The following is a 20,460-nucleotide window of genomic DNA, read 5'->3' as shown; positions in this document are numbered from 1 at the left end:
TGACCATACAAATATGCGCATTTTACATCTAAGTGGTGTACTGTCCAATTCTGACAAACTGATATAGCTAACAGCAACCTAACGGTCGAAATATTTGTTACTGGTGCATATGATTCAAAATAATCTACGTCTCTTTCTTGACTATACCCTTGCGCTACTAATCGCGCTTTGTATCGCACAATTTTACCTGTGGAATCTATTTTTACTTTGTATACCCATTTACTACCAATATATTTCATACTCTCGACTTTATCCACTACTTCCCAAGTATCTCTTCGTTCTAGATTTTGTAGTTCTTCATTCATGGCATTCTTCCATTCTTCATGCTGTGGTAATGAGATCGCTTGCTCAAATGTACTTGGTTCAATCACTTCTGTGAGATTGATTTCAATATTTTTAGGTTTACCTTTACATCCCCACGGGTTTCTTATGACCTTTCCTCGTCGTGTTGTAGGAATATGAGTTTCGTTTTCAACCTTTTCTGCATTAGATTCCGTTTCTGACTCTTCAATCATTCTTGGAGTATCTATTTTACAGGTTTGTCTTTCCTCTGATTCTTCTTTCGTTTCTTCTATGTCAAATTCTTCTGTCGCGTCATTCGTAGTCTCTTCATAAGCTGGTATTTCATATGTTCTTTGTCCATATATGTGTTCAAAACCGCTCAGATCTTCTGCAAATTCTACATGTTTAGTGTGTATTATGTCATCTTTGATGGGGTCATACAATCTATATCCTTTGGTTTGCGATGAATACCCTACAAATATACATTCTTTAGCTCTATGACTAAGTTTATTTTTACTCATCTGTGGAAGGTGTGCATATGCCAAGCACCCATATGTCTTTAAATGCTTCACACTGGGTTTATTTCCAGTCCATACGCCTTCTGGAGTGTCGTCGTCAATTGCAGAATGTGTAACTCTGTTTTTGATGTAGCATGCCGTCAGTAGTGCTTCCGCCCAGAATTTTTCAGGAAGTCTCGCTGTTCTTAACATTGCGCGAACGAGATTCATTAGTGTCCTATTTACTCTCTCAGCTACTCCGTTCATCTGAGGCGTGTACGCATTCGTACGCTCGTGTTTAATTCCGATACCATCAAACAATGTCATTAGCTCCTTATTACAAAATTCCAAGCCGTTATCCGTTCTTATTCGTTTTACTTTTCTATCTGTTTCTCTCTCAACTCTAGCTATATATTTCTTTATATATTTTGCTACTTCGTCTTTACTCTTTAAAGTGAATACAGTGATTTTTCTGGAATAATCATCCGTGAGTGTGAGGAAATATCTCGAACCGCCCAAGGATTTCACTGGTAAAGGTCCGCACAAATCCGAGTGTACCAACTCTAAAGCCGAGTATCCACCTGTATCAAACGCCCGTATCGTATCACCGTTCCGAACCCTTTCGAATAGGCAGACGTTGCCACGTTGCATGCCACGGCGTGCTACGGCTCGGACAATATTTCTTCGTTTCTTGATAGAAACGGTTCGGCAATAGGACTGGGCCACTACAGGCGAGGAGTTTCGTTTTGCTGCGTGCCGTTCCAAAGGAACGGAGGCAACGGACCCATCCGAAAAATTTGTCGATTCTTTGCCGTTGTATCGAAGGAAAGGTTTATGGGTTTGCACTTGACATAGCGTTTCATGCCGTCACTTGGGTTTCAATTTATTTGAAATCTTGCAGTATTATTGGATTCATTTCAAAATCGATGAAATTATTTATGAACTTAATCTAATTTAATTTAGACAAATTTTATCGTCTAAATATATTTAAACAGATCAATTATCTTCGGTGATACGCTGTACATAAAAGAGCAATGTTAATAAGAACCTCTGTGATTATTGAAAAAGGACAATGTTAATTATCCAGAGATTTTTCCGTTGCCGAATATCGAAAGTTCTATTGGGCTGTGATACGGAGGTGAAGGAACGGGCCGATCCGAAAATTGTCGGTTTCTTGCTGTTCAAAGGATAGGTTCGGAGACCACTTGAAACGTAAAAACAACATACCCAGGCGAAGGCCCGAAATGCTATGTCAAGTGGAAACATGACACTTGAGGCTCGAGATAATATAATCTGATCTAATATAATCTGATATAATATAATCTAATCAACCCGGCTTGCACAATTCTCTCACAACTTTTGCCCTGACAATGTATAATCCGTTCCTACAAATAGCCTCCCCCACTATCATGTTAGTTTTCTTATTCAATATTCTTAACCTGTGATTATCTATAATCAAACGCTTTTGCTTACATTCTATTTGAGATACTGATAATAAGTTTCTTCTAACATTAGGAACATGATATACGTCGTGTAAAGTTATACTAAATACATTCTGATTTACATACGTTTCTATCATAATGTCGCCTACACCTATTGCTTTGAGATTATTAACAGCATCACTATCAGCTGAATAAATTGTCTCGCCTGTTATAGGCCTATAATTTGAGAACCAACGTTTGTGTTTACATATGTGATGAGTAGCACCGCTATCTATTAACCAGGAGTCATCTAATTGTACATTATTTAATTCCAATAGAAATGCATCTTTGTACTTACGCTGATTTGAAGTGTTATGCTTTACATTTTGTACCTTATATCTACAATAATTTGCAGTGTGTCCTTGTTTACCACAGTTAAAACACTTTCTATTTTCTCTTCTGTGCTCATGTTCTCTTCTGTGCTCCTGTTCTTTCTTATGGTCATGTTCTCTCTTGTGCTCATACAGCTTACGTGGTGCCTCCTTTGTGTTGTGGTATGCCTCCTTTTTCTCTACGCTGTGGCTTGTTTCTTTTACTTCTCTTCTTTCGTACTCACTCAACAAGATTGATTTTATTTCAGACGATTTGAACTTTGTGTCGTCCAGGTTTGCCAATGCCATTATTATTCCTTCGTAACTGCTTGGTAGTCCACATAACATTGCATATGCCAGGTCATCATCGGTTACATCATATCCAGCTTCCTTGAGGCTGTCACTACATGTTTTTAATCTTGCTAAATATGAATTCATTGATTCATCGTGTTCCAGTCGTATCGAAACCATTTGCTTTTTCAATTGTAAGATTCTTGGTCTTGATTTAGGTTCAAAAACCTTTTGTAATGTTTCCCACGCGTCCGACGCTTTTGTGCAATCCATGATATGAATTTGATGTTCAGGTTCAATACTTAGAGCGATAGCTGCTAGAGCTTTTTCCTCTTTTCTTTTATAATTTTCTCTCGATTCACCGGCTTCTCTATCTGTCAGCTCGACGGCTTCCCCGGTCACGTGTTGCCATAATTCTCGTTGGACTAGAGCCATTTTCATATTAAACTTCCAAGATCTATAATTGTTGCCATTTAATTTATCGATCCGGTCGATCGGTTGCGTCGAACTTGCCATGCTTGTATTTTCTATCTTTTAACACACTTATCTACTTCCGAACACGTGGTCGCTCTTACATAACCTCACTTCTTTTTATATGGCCCAAACTTTTCATACATACTTCTATATTCCTTAATTGTATTCGTGCAGCGGTATCGCTGACCTGGGCCCATAACCGTGTTGGGTTTGAATTAATTAGATTTATTGTAAGGATACATTACAGAACTATATGGTATTATACTTAAAGCTGAACAAAAACGCAAAAAGAAAAAATGAACAACGGAAAAACCAATATGGATCCAGAACGTGCGCGCGATCATCCGCGTCACTCACGCGCTCGATTCGATTATAGGACAAATATCTGATACAATCGTGGTTTCCACTTTTTAAAGCATTACTCGTATCAGAATCAATTCTTTTTAATCCTGAAGATGATTTGTTATTTGATAATTGCAGACAACAACACCCGTTACGAGCGTCGCTTTCCCTGGTTGTCGGGAGATTATCGGGCAAGCGTTTAGGTTAAAAGGAGTGCCTCAAGACTCTATTCCAGTGGTGATGAAGTCCTTATCAGACGGGACAATCAAGCAGTATCGAAAACCGCTAAATTTATGGTGGGAATTTTGCCAAGAGAACAAGATATGTGCCTTTCAGGCACCAATTCCAAAAGTTCTGGAATTTCTAACGCGTTGTTTAAGTCAAACAAGAACATGGCCGTGGCGTTAGTTGCGGGAGAGGAAATAGGGCAACATCCAATAATTAAAAGATTTTTTCGAGGCGTGGCTCACTTACGGCCTCAAACTCCGAAATATGAGGAAATCTGAGACCCCGATCCAGTACTGTTATTTGAGGACTCTTTGGCCCCACGAAGCATTAACCTTTGAATTACTCACTAAGAAGTTAGTTATGTTATTAGCGTTAGCTACGGCGCACAGTGGGACAAAACTGCTTTTGGCGATCAAAATTCCGTAACTTCGGTTCTATTGAAAACATTTTAATGAAATTTTGGGAAGTTTTTGCCTACATTATGATACTTAAGTTGTATTAATATAAATCATATTGAACTACAGGGTGTCAAGATATTCACGTATAAACTGTAGCGCGTTCAATATCCTTCACTTATTAGACATATTTTATGTCATTTAACAAAAAATTGACTCAAAACTGTTAATAACTATTAGAGAAAAGGATTTAATAATTAAAAAATGACAAGACATGTGTTATTATAATATATTTATTTATATTTATTATGATCGATACCAAATCATTCGTGAAAACAGTTTCGACAATTATGAAAATTTATTATGGCATATTGCAAGGACGAAATAAAGTTTTGGATGACGAATATACATGTGGAATGCAGTTAACTGGTTAATAATCGTATCTGGTACTGTTTTTCTATCATCGTCCGCAGCGGCCAAGATGGATGTAATTTCATTCAATCGCCATTTTCTTGAAACAGTGCAAAAAAGTGCAACCGATTTTTTCAGATTCTGATAGAGGAAGGTTCACTCTTTCCTGTAGTAATAATTAAACATGTGGCAAATTGTGGCATTTTTTTAAAATCAAGCTCAAAGTTGAGATTTTATTTAAATGTACTTCGTTTCAATCAGATCCTATTATTTAAAAAGTTGTTAACATTTTAACTTACTTTATGCACTGAATAGAATCTATACTATCCTAGTAAACTTTATCATTCATTTGAATTGTATCTTTCTGAGTAAAATTCATTAGAATCGTACATTGAAGTTACGGATAATATTATCAGCGTTTCGTTTTGACGAATTTCTACTAACTTTGAGTGCGAACCACGGCAAAACGGAAGCAAATATGAAAAAACGGATTACACTACGTTAAACTACAGTTTATTCTCTGTTGATGTATGTAATTAGTTTTTCAATTTTCGAATTCACGAAAATCGAATTTTGATCGCCGAAAGCCGTTTTGTCCCACTGTGCGGCGCAAAGAGTACCATCACTCACCAAAATTAGGATTAGTAATATTAAAATATTTGATACGGAAATTAGAATTAAGATATCAGATAGAATAAAAACATCGGGTCCGGGAAGAACACAACCGATGTTACAATTGCTGTTTTTCAAAGAACAGTCGCGATTATGCGTGGCGACCATTTTATGCCAGTACATAAAACAATCGGCAAAGATAAGAAAGCAAGGCGAAGATATGCTATTATTAACGTACAAGAAGCCACATGGGGTGGCGACGCCACAGTCAGTCAGTAGGTGGCTTAAAAGTGTTATGGCCAAAAGTGGGATTGATACAAGGAACTTTGGTTCGCATAGCACAAGGCATGCCTCTACATCCGCGGCATCTCGCAGAGGTGTGGATATTGAGGCGATTCGAAGAGCCGCAGGTTGGACGGAAAAATCGAATACGTTTACACGGTTTTATAATCGGCCTGTGATAAAAAACACGAGTGTAGCGAGATCGGTTATCGGGGCAGAGATTCAGCTTTAAGTTTATTATAAGAATAAGGTTTATCAAGACTGTCAAAGTTCTACCAACTTTAAATAAGTTAAAATATAAATTGCAATAATCTTTAAACATCTACCTATTGATCTAGAGGACAAGACGTTGCAGCATAATTGTACGATCAAACGAACTTACCTTAGTGATGTTCGATCGTGATCCGCGGGAAGCGGAAAATTGTTGAAATTATTGAATTTTAAAAACTGTGACGGATCGAGCAACTGGCGTTACTACCTATTGATCTATTCAGACAAGACGTCTAGCATAATCACGATCGAACATCACTAAGGTAAGTTTGTTTGATCGTACAATTGTTACGCAGTTGTATGAACGAAATATAAACTATTTTACACTTTTTAGCGCATCTCGAAGTCGGTTATATTTTTTGTTAAAAATTATTTTATTTCACACTTTTTAGTGGAACGAGCAGTATTTGAAGGATACCGTAAGGATATTTTGTAGTTTTATTGGATACCTAATAACTATCAATCAAAAAAAGTATATTAATCGAATTTAGATGGTTAAATATAAATAAAAGAAAACAGTGTGAATAATATTTTTTTAAAATTATTTTTATTTATACAAACAAAAACAAAAAATAGCTATTTGAAGAACACATAGTATTTATTATGCGAACCGCCCCTACCGCCTCCCCTCCCGCCACACGGCCATTTTCCGCGGAAGGGGCGGTGACGTGTACCGGCAGCTGTTCCTCTTTCTGTAATGTAAAATTTAAAATGGTATATAGTTCATCCATTTTAAAATTAATTTTTTTTATTACTTACGACGCAAATGGGTTAATTATTTGTTCGATAAGATCAGTGATACTTACTGCGCTGCGGTTTCACCTCCTGCTGCTCCTGTTGCAGCGGCTGCTGCTGCTGTTGCAGCAAAGCTTGCTGCAGGTTTTGTTGCAACGACTGTTGTTCCTGTTGTTGGGCGTCCTGCCTCTGCTGAATGTGCTGCAGCATATTCAGCGCATTCATTATTGCATTTTCTGAAAGAAAAAGGAGAAATATATATATTACATGCATGTTTTTAATTAAATCATGCAGTATATTCATTTTCTATTGAAGTTGGAATTATACTTACGATCGATCGTTGAATCGTCCATTTTTCTGTGAAAACAAAAGTTTCATCAATTAATGAAAAATAATCCGCATTTGTGGATAAAGTTCCGAAAAGCAATCACCCCCTATTTTTTTTTTTTTGAAACTCAGTAATCTTACGTCTTTTATACGCTGATTACAAATATCGTCATTATGTTTCGTATCGATTTAATTTTTGTGTTGAACCAATCCGATTGCGAAGAAGGATAAACTAGCCCGCGGGACTGGGAATAGTTCGATAAAAGATTTTTCTGAACAATGAATGTTTTGATGACGACTTGACTCTCACACTCATCGCGTGATTGCGAAGCGAGCGTTTGAAGTTGTCAATTCTCAGGTCGAATTATGAAAAACAATCCTGCGGGACGCGGGGCGGATAACGTAAGGACAATGCTGTCGAACTGTGTTGACGAGCTGCTAACGAGAATATACGATATTTAACAAATATACTGAAATTTGGCGACTACTTGATTTTCATGGTAAAATGAAAATGATAATTTTTTACGTTTATCTCAATGAATACAACTGCTTCTCACAAATGGAAGCAGCACTGCTACAAAATAGCAAATCCTAATATCCGGAAGTAATCGAATAAACGGATCTACGTTTAATTTCTTTACACGTCGCTCCTACAAGAATTTGCAAATAATAATGTTGTTTGATAAAGAATTTGTTATTATTTCGCTAAAGATGGCCAAATAGTCGCCAATTTTTCACTATGATATTCCTAATCAGTGTATAAAAAACATGCAAGAAAAAAAAATCGGGGACAAGTGGTTTTCAGAATTACACCCAACCAAACCACCAACCATTGAGGACTAAATTAATATATTTTAAAATATAAAATATTGGTACTTACCGATATTCACCGTAGCTCGTCTAGATTAATACTGAACAAATATCTGTGACTTCTAAAGGAAGAGAATAAGAGAATTGGTGGGGCACATTCCAGGACCGCACATACAGGGTGTCTCACTTAAACGGATACAGAGCTCTTATTCTGTAACTATTAATAATTCAAAAAATTGTTGATATGGAAATTGCATGGGAAAAGGGGGTCTATATTTTGGCCGAAGTGAAAAATCTTTTACATTATTAGTTTAAGAGATATGATGGTCAAGTTTTATTTTTTAAATGGAACCATATATTTTTTTCAGATCATGTAATAGTGCTTCTCAAGACGAATTCATTAAGCTATAATGTATACACCCGATTTTAATTAGTTTTCAAGATATAACATTTACAAATTTTCCGATTTTCAGTAGATACGTCTCGGTTTGAGTAGCAAGTCGTAAAAATGACCCTATTGTAGCGGTAAGTGCCACAGCGGGGGTCTACGCTAGGAACGGCAGATCCAAAGAATAAGAAACCGCAACAATACGGCCGCTTTTACGACTAGCCACTCAACCCGAATCGTATCCACTGAAAATCGGGAAATTTGTAAACGTTATATCTTGAAAACTGATTAAAATCGAGTGTATATATTATAGCTTAATGAATTCGTTTTGAGAAGCACTATTACATGATTTGAAAAAAAATATATGGTTCCATTTAAAAAATAAAAATTAAACTAATAATGCAAAAGATTTTTCACTTCGGCCAAAACATAGACCCCCTTTTCCCATGCAATTTCCATATCAACAATTTTTTGTATCATTAATAGTTACGGAATAAGAGCTCTGTATCCGTTTAAGTGAGACACCCTGTATTTGCGTCGTATGGATTCACGAATATCGTGTAGTTCTTACATTGTTTGAAATTTGTCGACTGGCTGGAACGTAAATAAATAAGGACAGCGAGTGAAAAGAGGACGGAGCGAGAACAATCCACTCTATATCTGCAAAACAATATTAATGCAACGATGAAACGATTTTATTTCTAATTTTTTTGTTATGAAACTTTTATCAACAGATTTGTGATATTTTTCTAATTAAAACAAAACCAAACACGACGTAAATCGGACAAGTTTTGTTATTATTAATCAATTTAAATTGATCCAGCCAACTGAAGTAAAATTCAACCGATTTATGTCGTGTTTAGATTCATTATTTATTTTAATCAGAATTGAATCAACAATCCAACGATACGATCTTTTCCAAGGTAAAACGAAAATTAGTCCAAATGCAATATTCTTTACTGAATGCCGATTTGTTTTACTCGCGGCATCCGTTTGTAATTCATCTATCTCGCTTTCTCGCGTAATACATATTCTCTTTCCTTGTTTACGGCTTCGAAGCTACGCTGAGCTCGAGAGAATTGGTAGCAGGCCAATGTCACACAATTTCATTAGCCGGCGCAGGGGAAAGGAGGGATTCTTCACACACACCGCCAATCCTGGCACACACAAGCCGTGTGAGCGAAGGTGGAACACGACCAATCAGACGCCCACTCTTTCCCTCGGCCAAGTTACGAACGACGAGCAGCAATCAGTTGGAATTAATACCTTGCGACGCTGTCGTCAATTGAATGTATAATTTATTCCGTGGAAGATAGTAATAGGTATAATAAAATTTATTCTTACAATCCCAACTTTTAAAAATTTATTTTAATATAAATAAGGAAATGGGTTCAATTCTGCTTTCAGCGAATCATTCTTTGTGAAAACAAACGGGCCAATTCTGCTTTGAGCGAATATAAAGAAACGGACAAGTTCTGCTGTGAGCGAATCATTGTTTGTGAAAAAAAATAAACGAGCCAGTTCTACTTTGAGCGAATATAAAGAAGCGGACAATTTCTGCTTTCAGCGAATTATTGTTTGTGAAAACAAACGAGTCAATTCTGCTTTGGGCGAATATAAAGAAACGGGCCAATTCTGCTTTAAGCGAATATAAAGAAACGAGCAATTTCTGTTTTGATCGAATTATTGTTTGTGAAAACAAACGTGCCAATTCTACTTTCAGCGATTGATTAATAAAATAAAATAAAAAAAGATCTGATATATGTAATTATGGGTAGACCTATAAAAAATGCATCCCGTATGAGAAAGTCTCGTGCGAATGAATCGGACGATGTCAAGCAATTACGTCTTTCTAAAGAACGTGAAAGAAACACAGAGGCACGGTGTCAAGAAATTATTGACGAACGCCGTTCGAGATTGTCTGCAAAGCGAAAAAATGCTCGTTCGAAAGTATCGCGCGAAACGATAGACGAAAAAAAACGTCGGCTAAGCATAATTTCTAATCGTTTACAGAACGAATCTACTGAGGAACGGTCACGTCGTATCGGATTAATCCGCAAGCGTTTAGCAAACAAATCTAATGAGGAGCGTTCGCAACGTCTAATGGTTGTGAGAAATCGTATGTGGAAAGTACTATTAATTGTAAGTGAACGTATCGAATCAAGGAATGCACGTTTAAGGAATATGCATGAACTAGCTAAACAGCGGAGAAAAAAACTTCTCCTTCAGGAAAACTACTTTAAATCGGCTATTAATATTTTTGCTGATGTACCGCGTACAGTGTGTTACAAGACTTTATATTCGCAGCAACGTTACGCTTTGCACACGCAGCCTTTGTCTCGTCTAATTTCTGCAAATCTATTAGAATCTGAGAAGATAACATGTTCTCGTTGCTTACATCATCTTAAAAAACACAAAGTTCCATCACAGGCATTCTGGAATAAAATGGAACTAGTACCTGTACCTGAGGAGATAGCAGATTTATCGGAAATCAAAAAACAAATGTTGTGCAGAATAGTACCGTTTCTTAAAATCATGAAAATTCAGAATCGCTTCAGTCAAGATTGGTGCAAAGGTCAGGTAGTCCTATTTGCCCGTGATGTGTTCGAAGTAGCCAAACAAGTTCCAGTTAGATTAAACCAAACCGGTATAATGATTGTAGTGGAAAGCCTCGAAAATTTGGAGCGACAACGACAATTTCAAATAAACGTTGGCAAACTTCGAGTAGCTTTACAATGGCTATTAAAAAATAATGCTTTGTACAAAGATGTACGACCATGTTTTTCTAATATTACCAATAACATTTTGGAAATAGCTGATGTCGTGGAAGAGCCTTCTACTGTAACAACCGAAATTGAGATTACTCAAATAAATACTAAATCAAACATTAGATTTGTGAATGTGGGACATAATGTAGTTATTTTACGAAGCTCGTGCCATCAAGCTAGTGATCGCTTCAGTATCGAATCTCGCGGTAAGCAATGTACTGGCATAGCTGCAGTTGCTTGTGTTGCGTTTAATTTGTTCGATCTTAGTACGTGGAGTACTAGTGACGTCGATTATGTAGTTTTAGTAGGAGATAAATCTTACCGTGATTGTACTGAAGCGCGAAGTAATCCTGACCCCAGAGAAGTCAATGTATAATAGACTATTTAGCCGTAACCGAATTATTGCCACACATATCATTTAATAATAGGCGAGTTAATATTACCGTTCACTATGAAATGTCTGTAAATGGTCATATTGATATTAATTACGGTGATGAAGGATTTCCAAACTTAAAAAATGGTATGACTACGTTTTTTCAACAGTATATGTACGGAATTCTTACTGCGAATTTTACATCAGTAACTGTATCATGCAGCAACCAGTCGGAGACCACCTGCTATTGGTTGTTTGATTCCCATGCAAGAGGTCCAAAAGGATATAAAGCACCGTTACGGAGCGTCTCATGCTGTATGAAATTTACTAATATCGATGATTTACACATCATCTTGCGCCGTAATTTATATGCTAAAGAAGGCAATAACAACGTGAAAAATATCTATTCACTAACACCTCTAACAATTGCACCCGAAATAAATGGATCTCCTCAAGTAGAAAGGATACAACAATCATCAGTTGCGACCGCTCATAGAGAATCCGATGAAACACAAATTACACAGTCCAACAAATTTGAACTTTTTCTGTGATCTGCAATATCCATTACGTGATTCTTATAGGCTTTTATTCACTGATTACGAATCTGCAAACCGTTTTGCTCCTATACGTACAGTTTTTGAGAAACAGGCATTTTTGTGAAAATGTGTGGTTGTGGGAAAAAATACAGTATTACATGAAAAGTAAAAATGCGAGGCAGTTCAGGTTTATGTCAAAAGATAGAGGAGACTTTCCTCTTTACGTCTGTATGAACAATTATATTTTTTAATGACTTTTAATATTTGTAAGTGCTTGTCAAAGTTTGAAAAAGAGGTGCCGTAGGTAGTTTGTACGCGCTATTTTTGTATTTTTATGAAAAATCTTTTATCTAGCAGGAATTTAATATACAGGATTGCATTCTATAAACATTTCTGATGAAGAAATCATGCACAGAAAGTATCGGTATAGTTTGGTGTTGGAACAAATAAAGAAAATATCCATTGACAACGTGACTACGACGCGTTGCCGCCAGACGGCCATTGTATGCCTATGTCACGTGGAAAGTTCACAGGTTTTTAAATGAATGGCACTTTTAAAGGTTTAGCACTTTATTTTTATAATATGATCCCGACTGACTGCGCTTATGTCCGGTAAGGTCTTTTATAATGTCGTTGGTGGTGGAGAAGGGGCCGATGATTGACAAGGTGGGATGTCCGTGAGAACGCGTCTTATCGAATACTTAAGTAGGTGGTCGCAATATGATGTTTAGGTGTCCGGTCGTGAGGAGTTCAATTGTTCGAATATCGATCGTTTAGGCGGGTGGCCGTAACACGATGTTTGTCCGATCGTGGGAAGAATTCGATTAACGTACGTTTAGGCGACTCGTCGTAACACCTACCTCGCCGCGTCAGTGCCGTAACTACGCGTAATCCGTATACCCATGGTATCCTTTAATAACTATTAAGTTTGATTGACGAAGGTGTTCTCAACATCGATAGTATCGTCTCTGTCAGTAATAATTAAACTAAAAACTTCGAATAATAAACTAAAATATAGGAATGATAAATTAAAAAATATGAATTATAAACCAAAAACTTCGAACAATAAACTAAAATATACGAATGATAAATTAAAAAATATGAATGATAAACTAAAAACTTCGAACAATAAACTTAAATATACAAATGATAAATTAAAAAAGATGAATGATAAACTAAAAACTATAATACGAACAATAAATTGAAATATACGAACGATAAACTAAAAAATGAAGAATTTAAAAAAAAATAATACAATGATTTTTCTTAATTTTCGGATTCCTGAGAAGTGGACATTTCGCCATAACTTTCAGGAAATATGTCTTCTGTGTTCTTTGATTTCATAAAATCTTGTGTAAGTTTTAATATTTTCGCTCTATATGATATTTCATCATACGATGATAGGTGTTTTATGTGTGGTATTAAGCTTTTAAAAAAATTTAGGTCATCATCTTCTACTGCTCTTTGTCGGTTCTTGTTCCCTAAAGATTTCAATTTTTTTTTTTCTAATTCCAAAAGTTCCGCGCCCACATTTTCGATAGTGTTAGGTATTTTTTTAATTTTCTTTTTTTCATATATTATAGTCGCAGAAGAACTCGATGAATTAGGTTCAGTCTCTTCAGGTTTTATTAATATAGTATCCCCTTGATAAATTTCTAGCACATTTTCTTCGTTAACGTTTTTTTCAAAATTTCCTGTGGATTCCCTTGGGGTGAATTGATCTTGTAAGAAAGAAAGCTTTTCGAAGTATTTCCATTGGATACTGCTGTTATTCGAATTTGCAGCATCCCCAGATCTAGGTTTATGAATTTTGGAAAGGACGATTCGAAAATCTCTCAACGCCTTCCATTTATTTCGTACTATTAATCCTAGAAATTAAATACGAAAAGATCACTATCATTACAAATTAACACGCTCACTAAACTAGACTGTGACGATAATTATGTATATAATAATGTTTTTATAGGTACTTGTCTAGTGGACAATCATTTAGAAGTTTAGCGTTTTCCTTTCGTGTTGGAGTTACAACAATTAAAAAAATTGTGTTATGTATTTGCTACCAAGCGCCTTTTCGACGTCCCTTAAGGGCACAGACTCCTTGTGCTATAACCTGTATGCGTGCACTCACACAATCAACGGAAAGCATGTACGTACACGCCATGCGTGAGAGAGACACTCGATTTCGTAGATTTCGTTTTTCGTCTCGATAATTGCACAAATGAAATTTTCGCGGGTATAGCACCCACGGGTAGACTTCACCACAGGGTGGTCTGGTCCGTTTGAACGCTAATAAACACCATACGTTGAGAAAAATGATATTTTTGACACTGTAAGATTGAGACAGACGCTGTTGTAAGCAAACAACATGGCTGCCGAATGCTGCGTTCGGCTGCATTTTAGCAAATATTGGACGATTTAATGGTTTTTTCACCCATAGCACACCAGACCACCCTTCCTTGAACTAGCACAATGTCACTGAAATTCGATTTTTCACAATTTATCACTTCTGGAAGACGTAAAACGAAATTTACGATTTGCACGCATCAGACGTCAAATAGACGGAAGAATAGTTCACTGATTTTCCGTCAGAGGCATTGATGGTATATTTGACCACGTTATCATCGGGGTCGATAAAAACAAAAATCAGTCGATAAATGTAAATTCTAATTTGACACCACAAACAGCTACGCGAATATAGTCAGAAGTATGGCATAGTTGCCGCAAGGTATTAAGACTTCTGTCACGCTGTTGCCACATCTGTTACAATTGCAACAGGCTCGAGCCGATTTTGATTCCTGCCAGACATAGAAAAGAATAGGGCGCTCGAGAGAGAAAGAGGTTCGAGAATGAAACAATACATGTACTAATGTGTGCAACCATCAAACTTTTTTATTCATATTTATAATCATGTTTTTTTCATCAATTAAATTACAGACAGAATACTTGAAATGGATGCCAGAAAAATGAATTATAAAACTTGCACCATATACAGTGAAAACTCGATAAATATACATAATTATTGCCGGTCCACTCCGCAACTGTTATGGGATAGGAGAATCATTTTTCAAATTTGATTGCCTAGTCAGTAAACACTGATTAGAAAGAATCAGTAGCTAAAGACGAAAGAGGGACTAAAACCGGGATTTATTGCCTTCATTTAAATGCCCCGTGTCAATGTGACCATACTAATGCACAGAATAAAGTTTTTTATTTTGTACTTTTTGTTAATAAAAATTTCACTATCATGTGGAGAAGATTTTTCTGATTAAAATGAAGCTAAACACAATATAAATCGGTCAACATTTAATAGCATAATATTGGGTTAAGTGTTGTGCTTGTGAGTCTTTCTCTCTTTGTTTATCCTTCTTGCGCTATCCTTTTCTATGTTCGGAAATATCAAAGAACGACGGATTCATAGTGCCGGTAGGGGTAGAATGAATGAATTAATACACATAACGTAAGTACGCGGCCATAAGACTTATAGGAATGAAAACTACCTGACATAATAATTTCAAGAAGGGAATAAGAAATAAAGAAATTAATAATGAATCTTAATATAATTCTGTCACACTTAGACTGGGACACTCTGTATGTGCAGGTACAATTATATTAAAATCCATTATTATACAGGGTGTTTCGTTTAAAACAGGCCACCTAAATATCTCCTCTATCTCTGAAAATACAAAAAATGTTTCTGACGTAATCTAAATGGTTTCAAAAGACAAATCAGATAGAAGAACCGTTTTTTATAAATTGTAATTTTTTAATCGTTTTTTTTTGAGGTCACTCGTGTTTAAATTTTAGAGTCCACGGTCACTTCAAGGTCGTGCTATTAAACATGGATGAATGCACAATAATATTTGCTATAACATACAACAAAAAATGTGTGTACATACGTAAAAAACCCGAGTGACCTAGAAAAAACGATTAAAAAATTACAATTTATAAAAAACGATCCTTCCATCTGATTTGTCTTTTGAAACCATTTAGATTACGTCAGTAACATTTTTTGTATTTTCAGAGATAAAGGGGCTATTTAGGTGGCCTGTTTTAAACGAAACACCCTGTATTTCAAATGAAAAAGATTTCAATAACACGTGGCTGGAGTGGCTGTCATGGGAATCGACGATGTAGACGGCGCGGAGAAAGAAGAGGCATTTTTTATATTTATTGATTATATTTCAATCGATAAATATTGTATATTATAGATCAATTTACATGTCTTTATTTTTCATTCCTTTCCTGAAATTATTAATGCCATATAGTTTTTATTCCTATAAGTCTTATAGTCGCGTACGTTATGTGTATTACAGAGTCTCATCGAATCTGTCGTAGCGTGTGACTATATTTACGCCGATCGGCGTTGTTACATTCATAATACTCCTTCTCTCTCTCTCGCGCTGTCCTTTTCTATGTCCGCCAGGAATCAAAATCTCGCTCGGCTCGAGCAAATTCATTTTGCTAGATGGTCACAGATGCGGCAACACCGCGATAGAACTCTCAAATGATGTGATTTGGCAACTATGCCACCGCACTTTCGTTTCTTATTCTGCATAATGACGTTAGATGTCACGCCGTCAAATGTCGAATTTCTCAATTATGTGTTTTCACGATTGCCCGATTCTTTCCAATGGCGCTTACATCGATTCGGAGGAGGCCTCGAAGGAGTCTGTGCTCTTAAGGGGGTAGACACGGCACGTGACCTCTCCGATTCGGGACGTCGGTATTACAGCAGTTTTTTCGTTGGGCCTGGTGGAGCCACTTGCGTGGTCTGTTATGAACTTGAAAGGTTTAATTCTCAGCTGGCGTGCGCTCAACACGATATAGGAAGGCAACAGCGCCTCAAGTATTTTTACAAACACGTTCAAACGCTCATCTCGCCAGAGGCATCGCCACGATACGCCTGAAGAACGAAAGCGTAACATTGGCGCGTGGTTAGAGTGAGATGTAGGGTGATCATACTATCCTTCTTTCATCCTAAATGATAGAATTGTCCCGCTCCGATAAATTCTGACTGACTGAACGTGTGGATTTTATATAGCTCACCGTAGCACCCCTCGCTGCTGAAAAATATATGCCTACTCTGAAGAACCGAAGGAACGTGCAATCTGAGAAATTTTTTAGAAAAAATTATTAACTTCTTTAAATATATGTTTTTTAATTAATAAAAATATACAGGATACGTCATGCAATTTCTGACGGGTTATATCTTGAATTCGGTAAGAGATAGGAAAAAGCTGTTTATGTAAAAGTTCAATAGTATGATAATGTCTATTTTTCTGTGATTTCATTTTCTCCGCGAATGCAACGATGCACTCAAAAAATGCAAATCCACTTTTTATTGAAATGGAATTGCATTTTTTTTTTACTTGTGTCAACTCCTTAAAATATTCTGCATAAAAAGTACTATGGTACAGTAAAAGCTGGATATATGCAACAAATATTGGGACCCAGGCGTTGCATATATCCAGTCGAGGTGTCGAATCTCGGGTTACACGCGACGAGCAGCCAAGCGTGAACGTAGAAAAGGACAGACAGTGGCAGAAAGAGAGAGGTCCGATTATCAAAGGAAAGAGTCGAAACGTATCGGTGTGACCAATACTAATTGAATCAAAAAACTTTTTTATTTTTGACTTTTTTTTAATGAAACTTGTACTAGCGCATTGGTCAGATTTTTGTGATTAAAGTGGTACCAAACACGATATAGTTTCAATTATAATTACTTGATAAAATTGATGTTAAAAGTTGGCGAAAAGCAAAGGAGGATTGGAAATGAAAACCGGCTGCGGTGTCGGCTCGGGTTTCCAACGTTGCATATATCCTGCCGAGGTGTCGATTCTGGGCATTTAAACGTTGCATATATCCAGCCGAGGTGTCGATTCTGGGCATTTAATGTTGCATATATCCAGCCGAGGTATCGATTCTGGGCATTTAAACGTTGCATATATCCAGTCTTGGTATCGATTCTGTGTCCGTACAAATCGTTTGTACCGTGCCGCGTTACCTATTCTACGTTCGTAGAAATCGTTTGTACCGTGCCGCGATACCTTTTCTACGTTCGTACACAACATGCGACGTGTTGCATGTTGCATGTTGCGTGTTTGATGAATCTTTGGTGTACGGCCTGCCTTATATATATGTACAGTTTTATTATTATTTTAATAAATAAATATAATTCAAATCATATCGTGTTTGGTACTATTTTAATCAAAAAAATTTCACAAATGCGTTAGTAAAAGTTTCATTAAGAAAAAGTTAAAGATAAAAAAGTTTTATCGTTCAGTTAGTATTAGTCACACCGATATTACGGTCGGATCATATTACACGGTTTCCTCGCCGAGCGGCTCGGTTCGGCTTAGGGGGATCCCCCCAAGTGGAGGGGATAGCGATGTTTCATTTATCCAAATGTGGCGGATTGTCGTGTTACTTTAGCGTCCGGGTCTTTGCTTGAGAAAGCCTGTATTTGTTTATGTTGCGTACGACCGGACTCGTGGGCTGGGCAATAAAATTGACAATTGCCAGAACCCCGGTTCGGGTCGGTCGAAGGAAAGTCAGGCTAGTCCTTGAAGGCGAAGGGTTTTTCCCCCCTTCCAATTTTCCTGGGACAGCGTGCGGATTCCGGAAGAACACCAGAACGATTTCGTTAGTCGCCACGAACAGTCCATTTTAAGTACATATCCTAATAAATATATTAATAATTAATAATTACAAAGTGTTAATTCACTTGCACCCACATCATCCTAAACAACCATTCTTTCGTTGAATTTATCCAGGTTTTACTGTATACCGCTAAAATGACAGAATCTTATGACACCTTCAAAACACTTTTACTGAAGATTCAATATGATAAATATAATTGAAAAGTATGTGGAGATTTAAAAGTGATTGGAATATTACTCGGACTACAATCAGGCTATACAAAATATTGCTGTTTCCTTTGTGAGTGAGACAACAGAGCAAGGGAGCAGCATTATATAAAAAAAGATTGGACATCGCGGCAACAATTAATCCCTGGCGAGAAAAATATAAAACATACAAATCTTGTCGATCCTCAAAATGTTTATTTACCACGGCTACACATAAAATTAGGGATAATGAAAAATTTTGTTAAGGCAATGGATAAATCAGGACCAGGATTTGAATATTTAAAAACAAAATTCCCATCAATATCCGACGCAAAAATAAAAGAAGGAATATTCGTTGGCCCTCAAATTAGAAATCTGATGAATGATAAAAATTTCACACTAAAACTGAATAATTTGGAAAAAGCAGTGTGGCCTGTATTCAAGAAAACAACACATAATTTTTTCGGAAACCACAGAGCAAGAAATTATATTTCCATAGTCAATAAACTCCTGAAAGCATGTAAAGAACTCGGGTGCAATATGTCTTTGACGATTTACTTCCTACATTCCCACTTAGACTTCTTTCCGCCAAATCTCGGTGATGTGAGTGATGAACATGGAGAATGTTTCCACCAAGACATTTTTAGGATGGAAAAACGGTACCAAGGAAAAAAATCATGTGCAATGTTGGCAGATTATTGCTGGACTTTGATAAAGGAAAAAAAGATGTAACGTTCAAACGTCAAGCAAGACGAAAACATTTTTAAGTTCGTTTACTGCAGATAATTCTATATCTTATACATTTTATTCTTTCTATATCATAAACAAATTCCGAAATTGTCTTCAATCGAGCGTCGATTGATAAAGTCGTAATGCTCGTCAATCGATTTTTAAATTTTAAATTAAAGTATTTTATCATTTTATTGTTGGTATTTAACAATAATGGTGAATAATAACAAAAGACAAATAATAATAATAGCAAAAAAAATCAAACATTATAGATATAAAAGGTGTATGTATATTAAAGGCGTAGCTACCGCACTGACTAGGTGAAGAGAGCAAGCTATGGCCGCCTGGCGGCAAAACGCCGTGCACGCGTCACCGGTAGATATTTTTTCGATTTACTCGAATTGCATACTGCTCCAATACTTACCCCATATAGTTTCTTCTTCGGAAATGTCTACAGAATTCGGTACTGTATAGAGAATTCGCGATAGATGAAAAACTTTTCTTAAAAATACAAAAGTAATACGTAGGAAATACGTGCGCCGGCTATTTTTTAAACTTTCATCGACATTTACATCTATTCAGAACCATGTAATATAATAACTATATATATATCAATGCATTCGGGAAACTCTCCTCTATCTTATGAGACCAATGCGAATGTTCTAGCGTTTTTAGTTCCCGCGTAATAGGTAATTTTCCCCCCAAAATACATGTTTTTACAAAAACTCGTGTTTTTCGAAAACTGAGGGTGATAGAGCAATTCGGTTTTCGGATTCGTGTTCAGGACGAGAAGCTCTACAACGATCATCCAGTGGCTATTGGAAAACAAGATTCGTGTTAGACAGTGTAATATGAGTGTCCAAAGTAGAGGAAAAATCGAGAAAATACGCCCGCTGAATCCAAGTACATTTTAGATAACTATAAGAGTTTTGTGACTCAAACAATTTGTTGAGCCCCCTTCATTGAACCTTCCTGTTTCGAATGAGCCCTTATTCAGCTCAAAATCTTCTCATATAAGGACGAATAACCGATTCCCGTGAAAGCATTCCCACAGACGAGTCCCGCCATTATCT

At 36.6% G+C, this 20,460-nt stretch overlaps 3 protein-coding genes and 1 long non-coding RNA gene across 4 annotated transcripts; 2 read left to right on the top strand and 2 right to left on the bottom strand.

The window, feature by feature from the left end:
• The first annotated feature begins 3,653 nt into the window (after window positions 1-3,653).
• Window positions 3,654-6,478, top strand: LOC117610671 (uncharacterized). The gene is given in 4 exon segments (XM_076690578.1): window positions 3,654-3,666; window positions 4,198-4,241; window positions 4,243-4,320; window positions 5,299-6,478. Coding segments are annotated over 4 exon segments (675 nt in total). The 3' UTR covers window positions 5,839-6,478.
• LOC117610678 (uncharacterized) lies at window positions 6,453-7,316 on the bottom strand. Its single transcript, XM_034338315.2, has 3 exons — window positions 6,943-7,316; window positions 6,683-6,847; window positions 6,453-6,568 (listed from the first exon to the last, which is right to left on the bottom strand). Exons 1-3 carry the CDS (start codon window positions 6,962-6,964, stop codon window positions 6,453-6,455), a joined length of 303 nt encoding a protein of 100 aa, XP_034194206.1. The 5' UTR covers window positions 6,965-7,316.
• A 279-nt stretch (window positions 7,317-7,595) lies between these two features.
• On the bottom strand, window positions 7,596-12,647 carry LOC143305729 (uncharacterized). Its single transcript, XR_013062869.1, has 3 exons — window positions 11,227-12,647; window positions 8,708-8,796; window positions 7,596-7,870 (listed from the first exon to the last, which is right to left on the bottom strand). It is a non-coding gene; the product is annotated as an uncharacterized LOC143305729 (long non-coding RNA).
• Window positions 12,648-18,656: 6,009 nt separating this feature from the next.
• Window positions 18,657-19,451, top strand: LOC117611480 (uncharacterized). Its single transcript, XM_034339428.2, has 2 exons — window positions 18,657-18,676; window positions 18,769-19,451. The coding sequence occupies exons 1-2, from the start codon at window positions 18,657-18,659 to the stop codon at window positions 19,388-19,390; spliced, it is 642 nt and encodes a 213-aa protein (XP_034195319.2). The 3' UTR covers window positions 19,391-19,451.
• The last annotated feature ends 1,009 nt before the right edge of the window (window positions 19,452-20,460 follow it).

Source organism: Osmia lignaria, chromosome 10 (genome assembly GCF_051020975.1).
Source record: "Osmia lignaria lignaria isolate PbOS001 chromosome 10, iyOsmLign1, whole genome shotgun sequence".
In the NCBI taxonomy this organism is placed as follows: domain Eukaryota; kingdom Metazoa; phylum Arthropoda; class Insecta; order Hymenoptera; family Megachilidae; genus Osmia; species Osmia lignaria.
Note: the sequence above shows the minus strand (reverse complement) of the source record. Positions and strands in the feature narration are given on the sequence as shown.

Coding starts and splice junctions, on each gene's coding strand:
- LOC117611480 (XM_034339428.2), top strand. CDS start 18,657: ATGATAAATATAATTGAAAA. Junction 18,677..18,768: donor ATGATAAATATAATTGAAAA/GTATGTGGAGAT, acceptor GTGAGACAACAG/AGCAAGGGAGCAGCATTATA.
- LOC117610678 (XM_034338315.2), bottom strand. CDS start 6,964: ATGGACGATTCAACGATCGATC. Junction 6,848..6,942: donor GGACGATTCAACGATCGATC/GTAAGTATAATT, acceptor TTTTTCTTTCAG/AAAATGCAATAATGAATGCG. Junction 6,569..6,682: donor GGAGGTGAAACCGCAGCGCA/GTAAGTATCACT, acceptor TTTACATTACAG/AAAGAGGAACAGCTGCCGGT.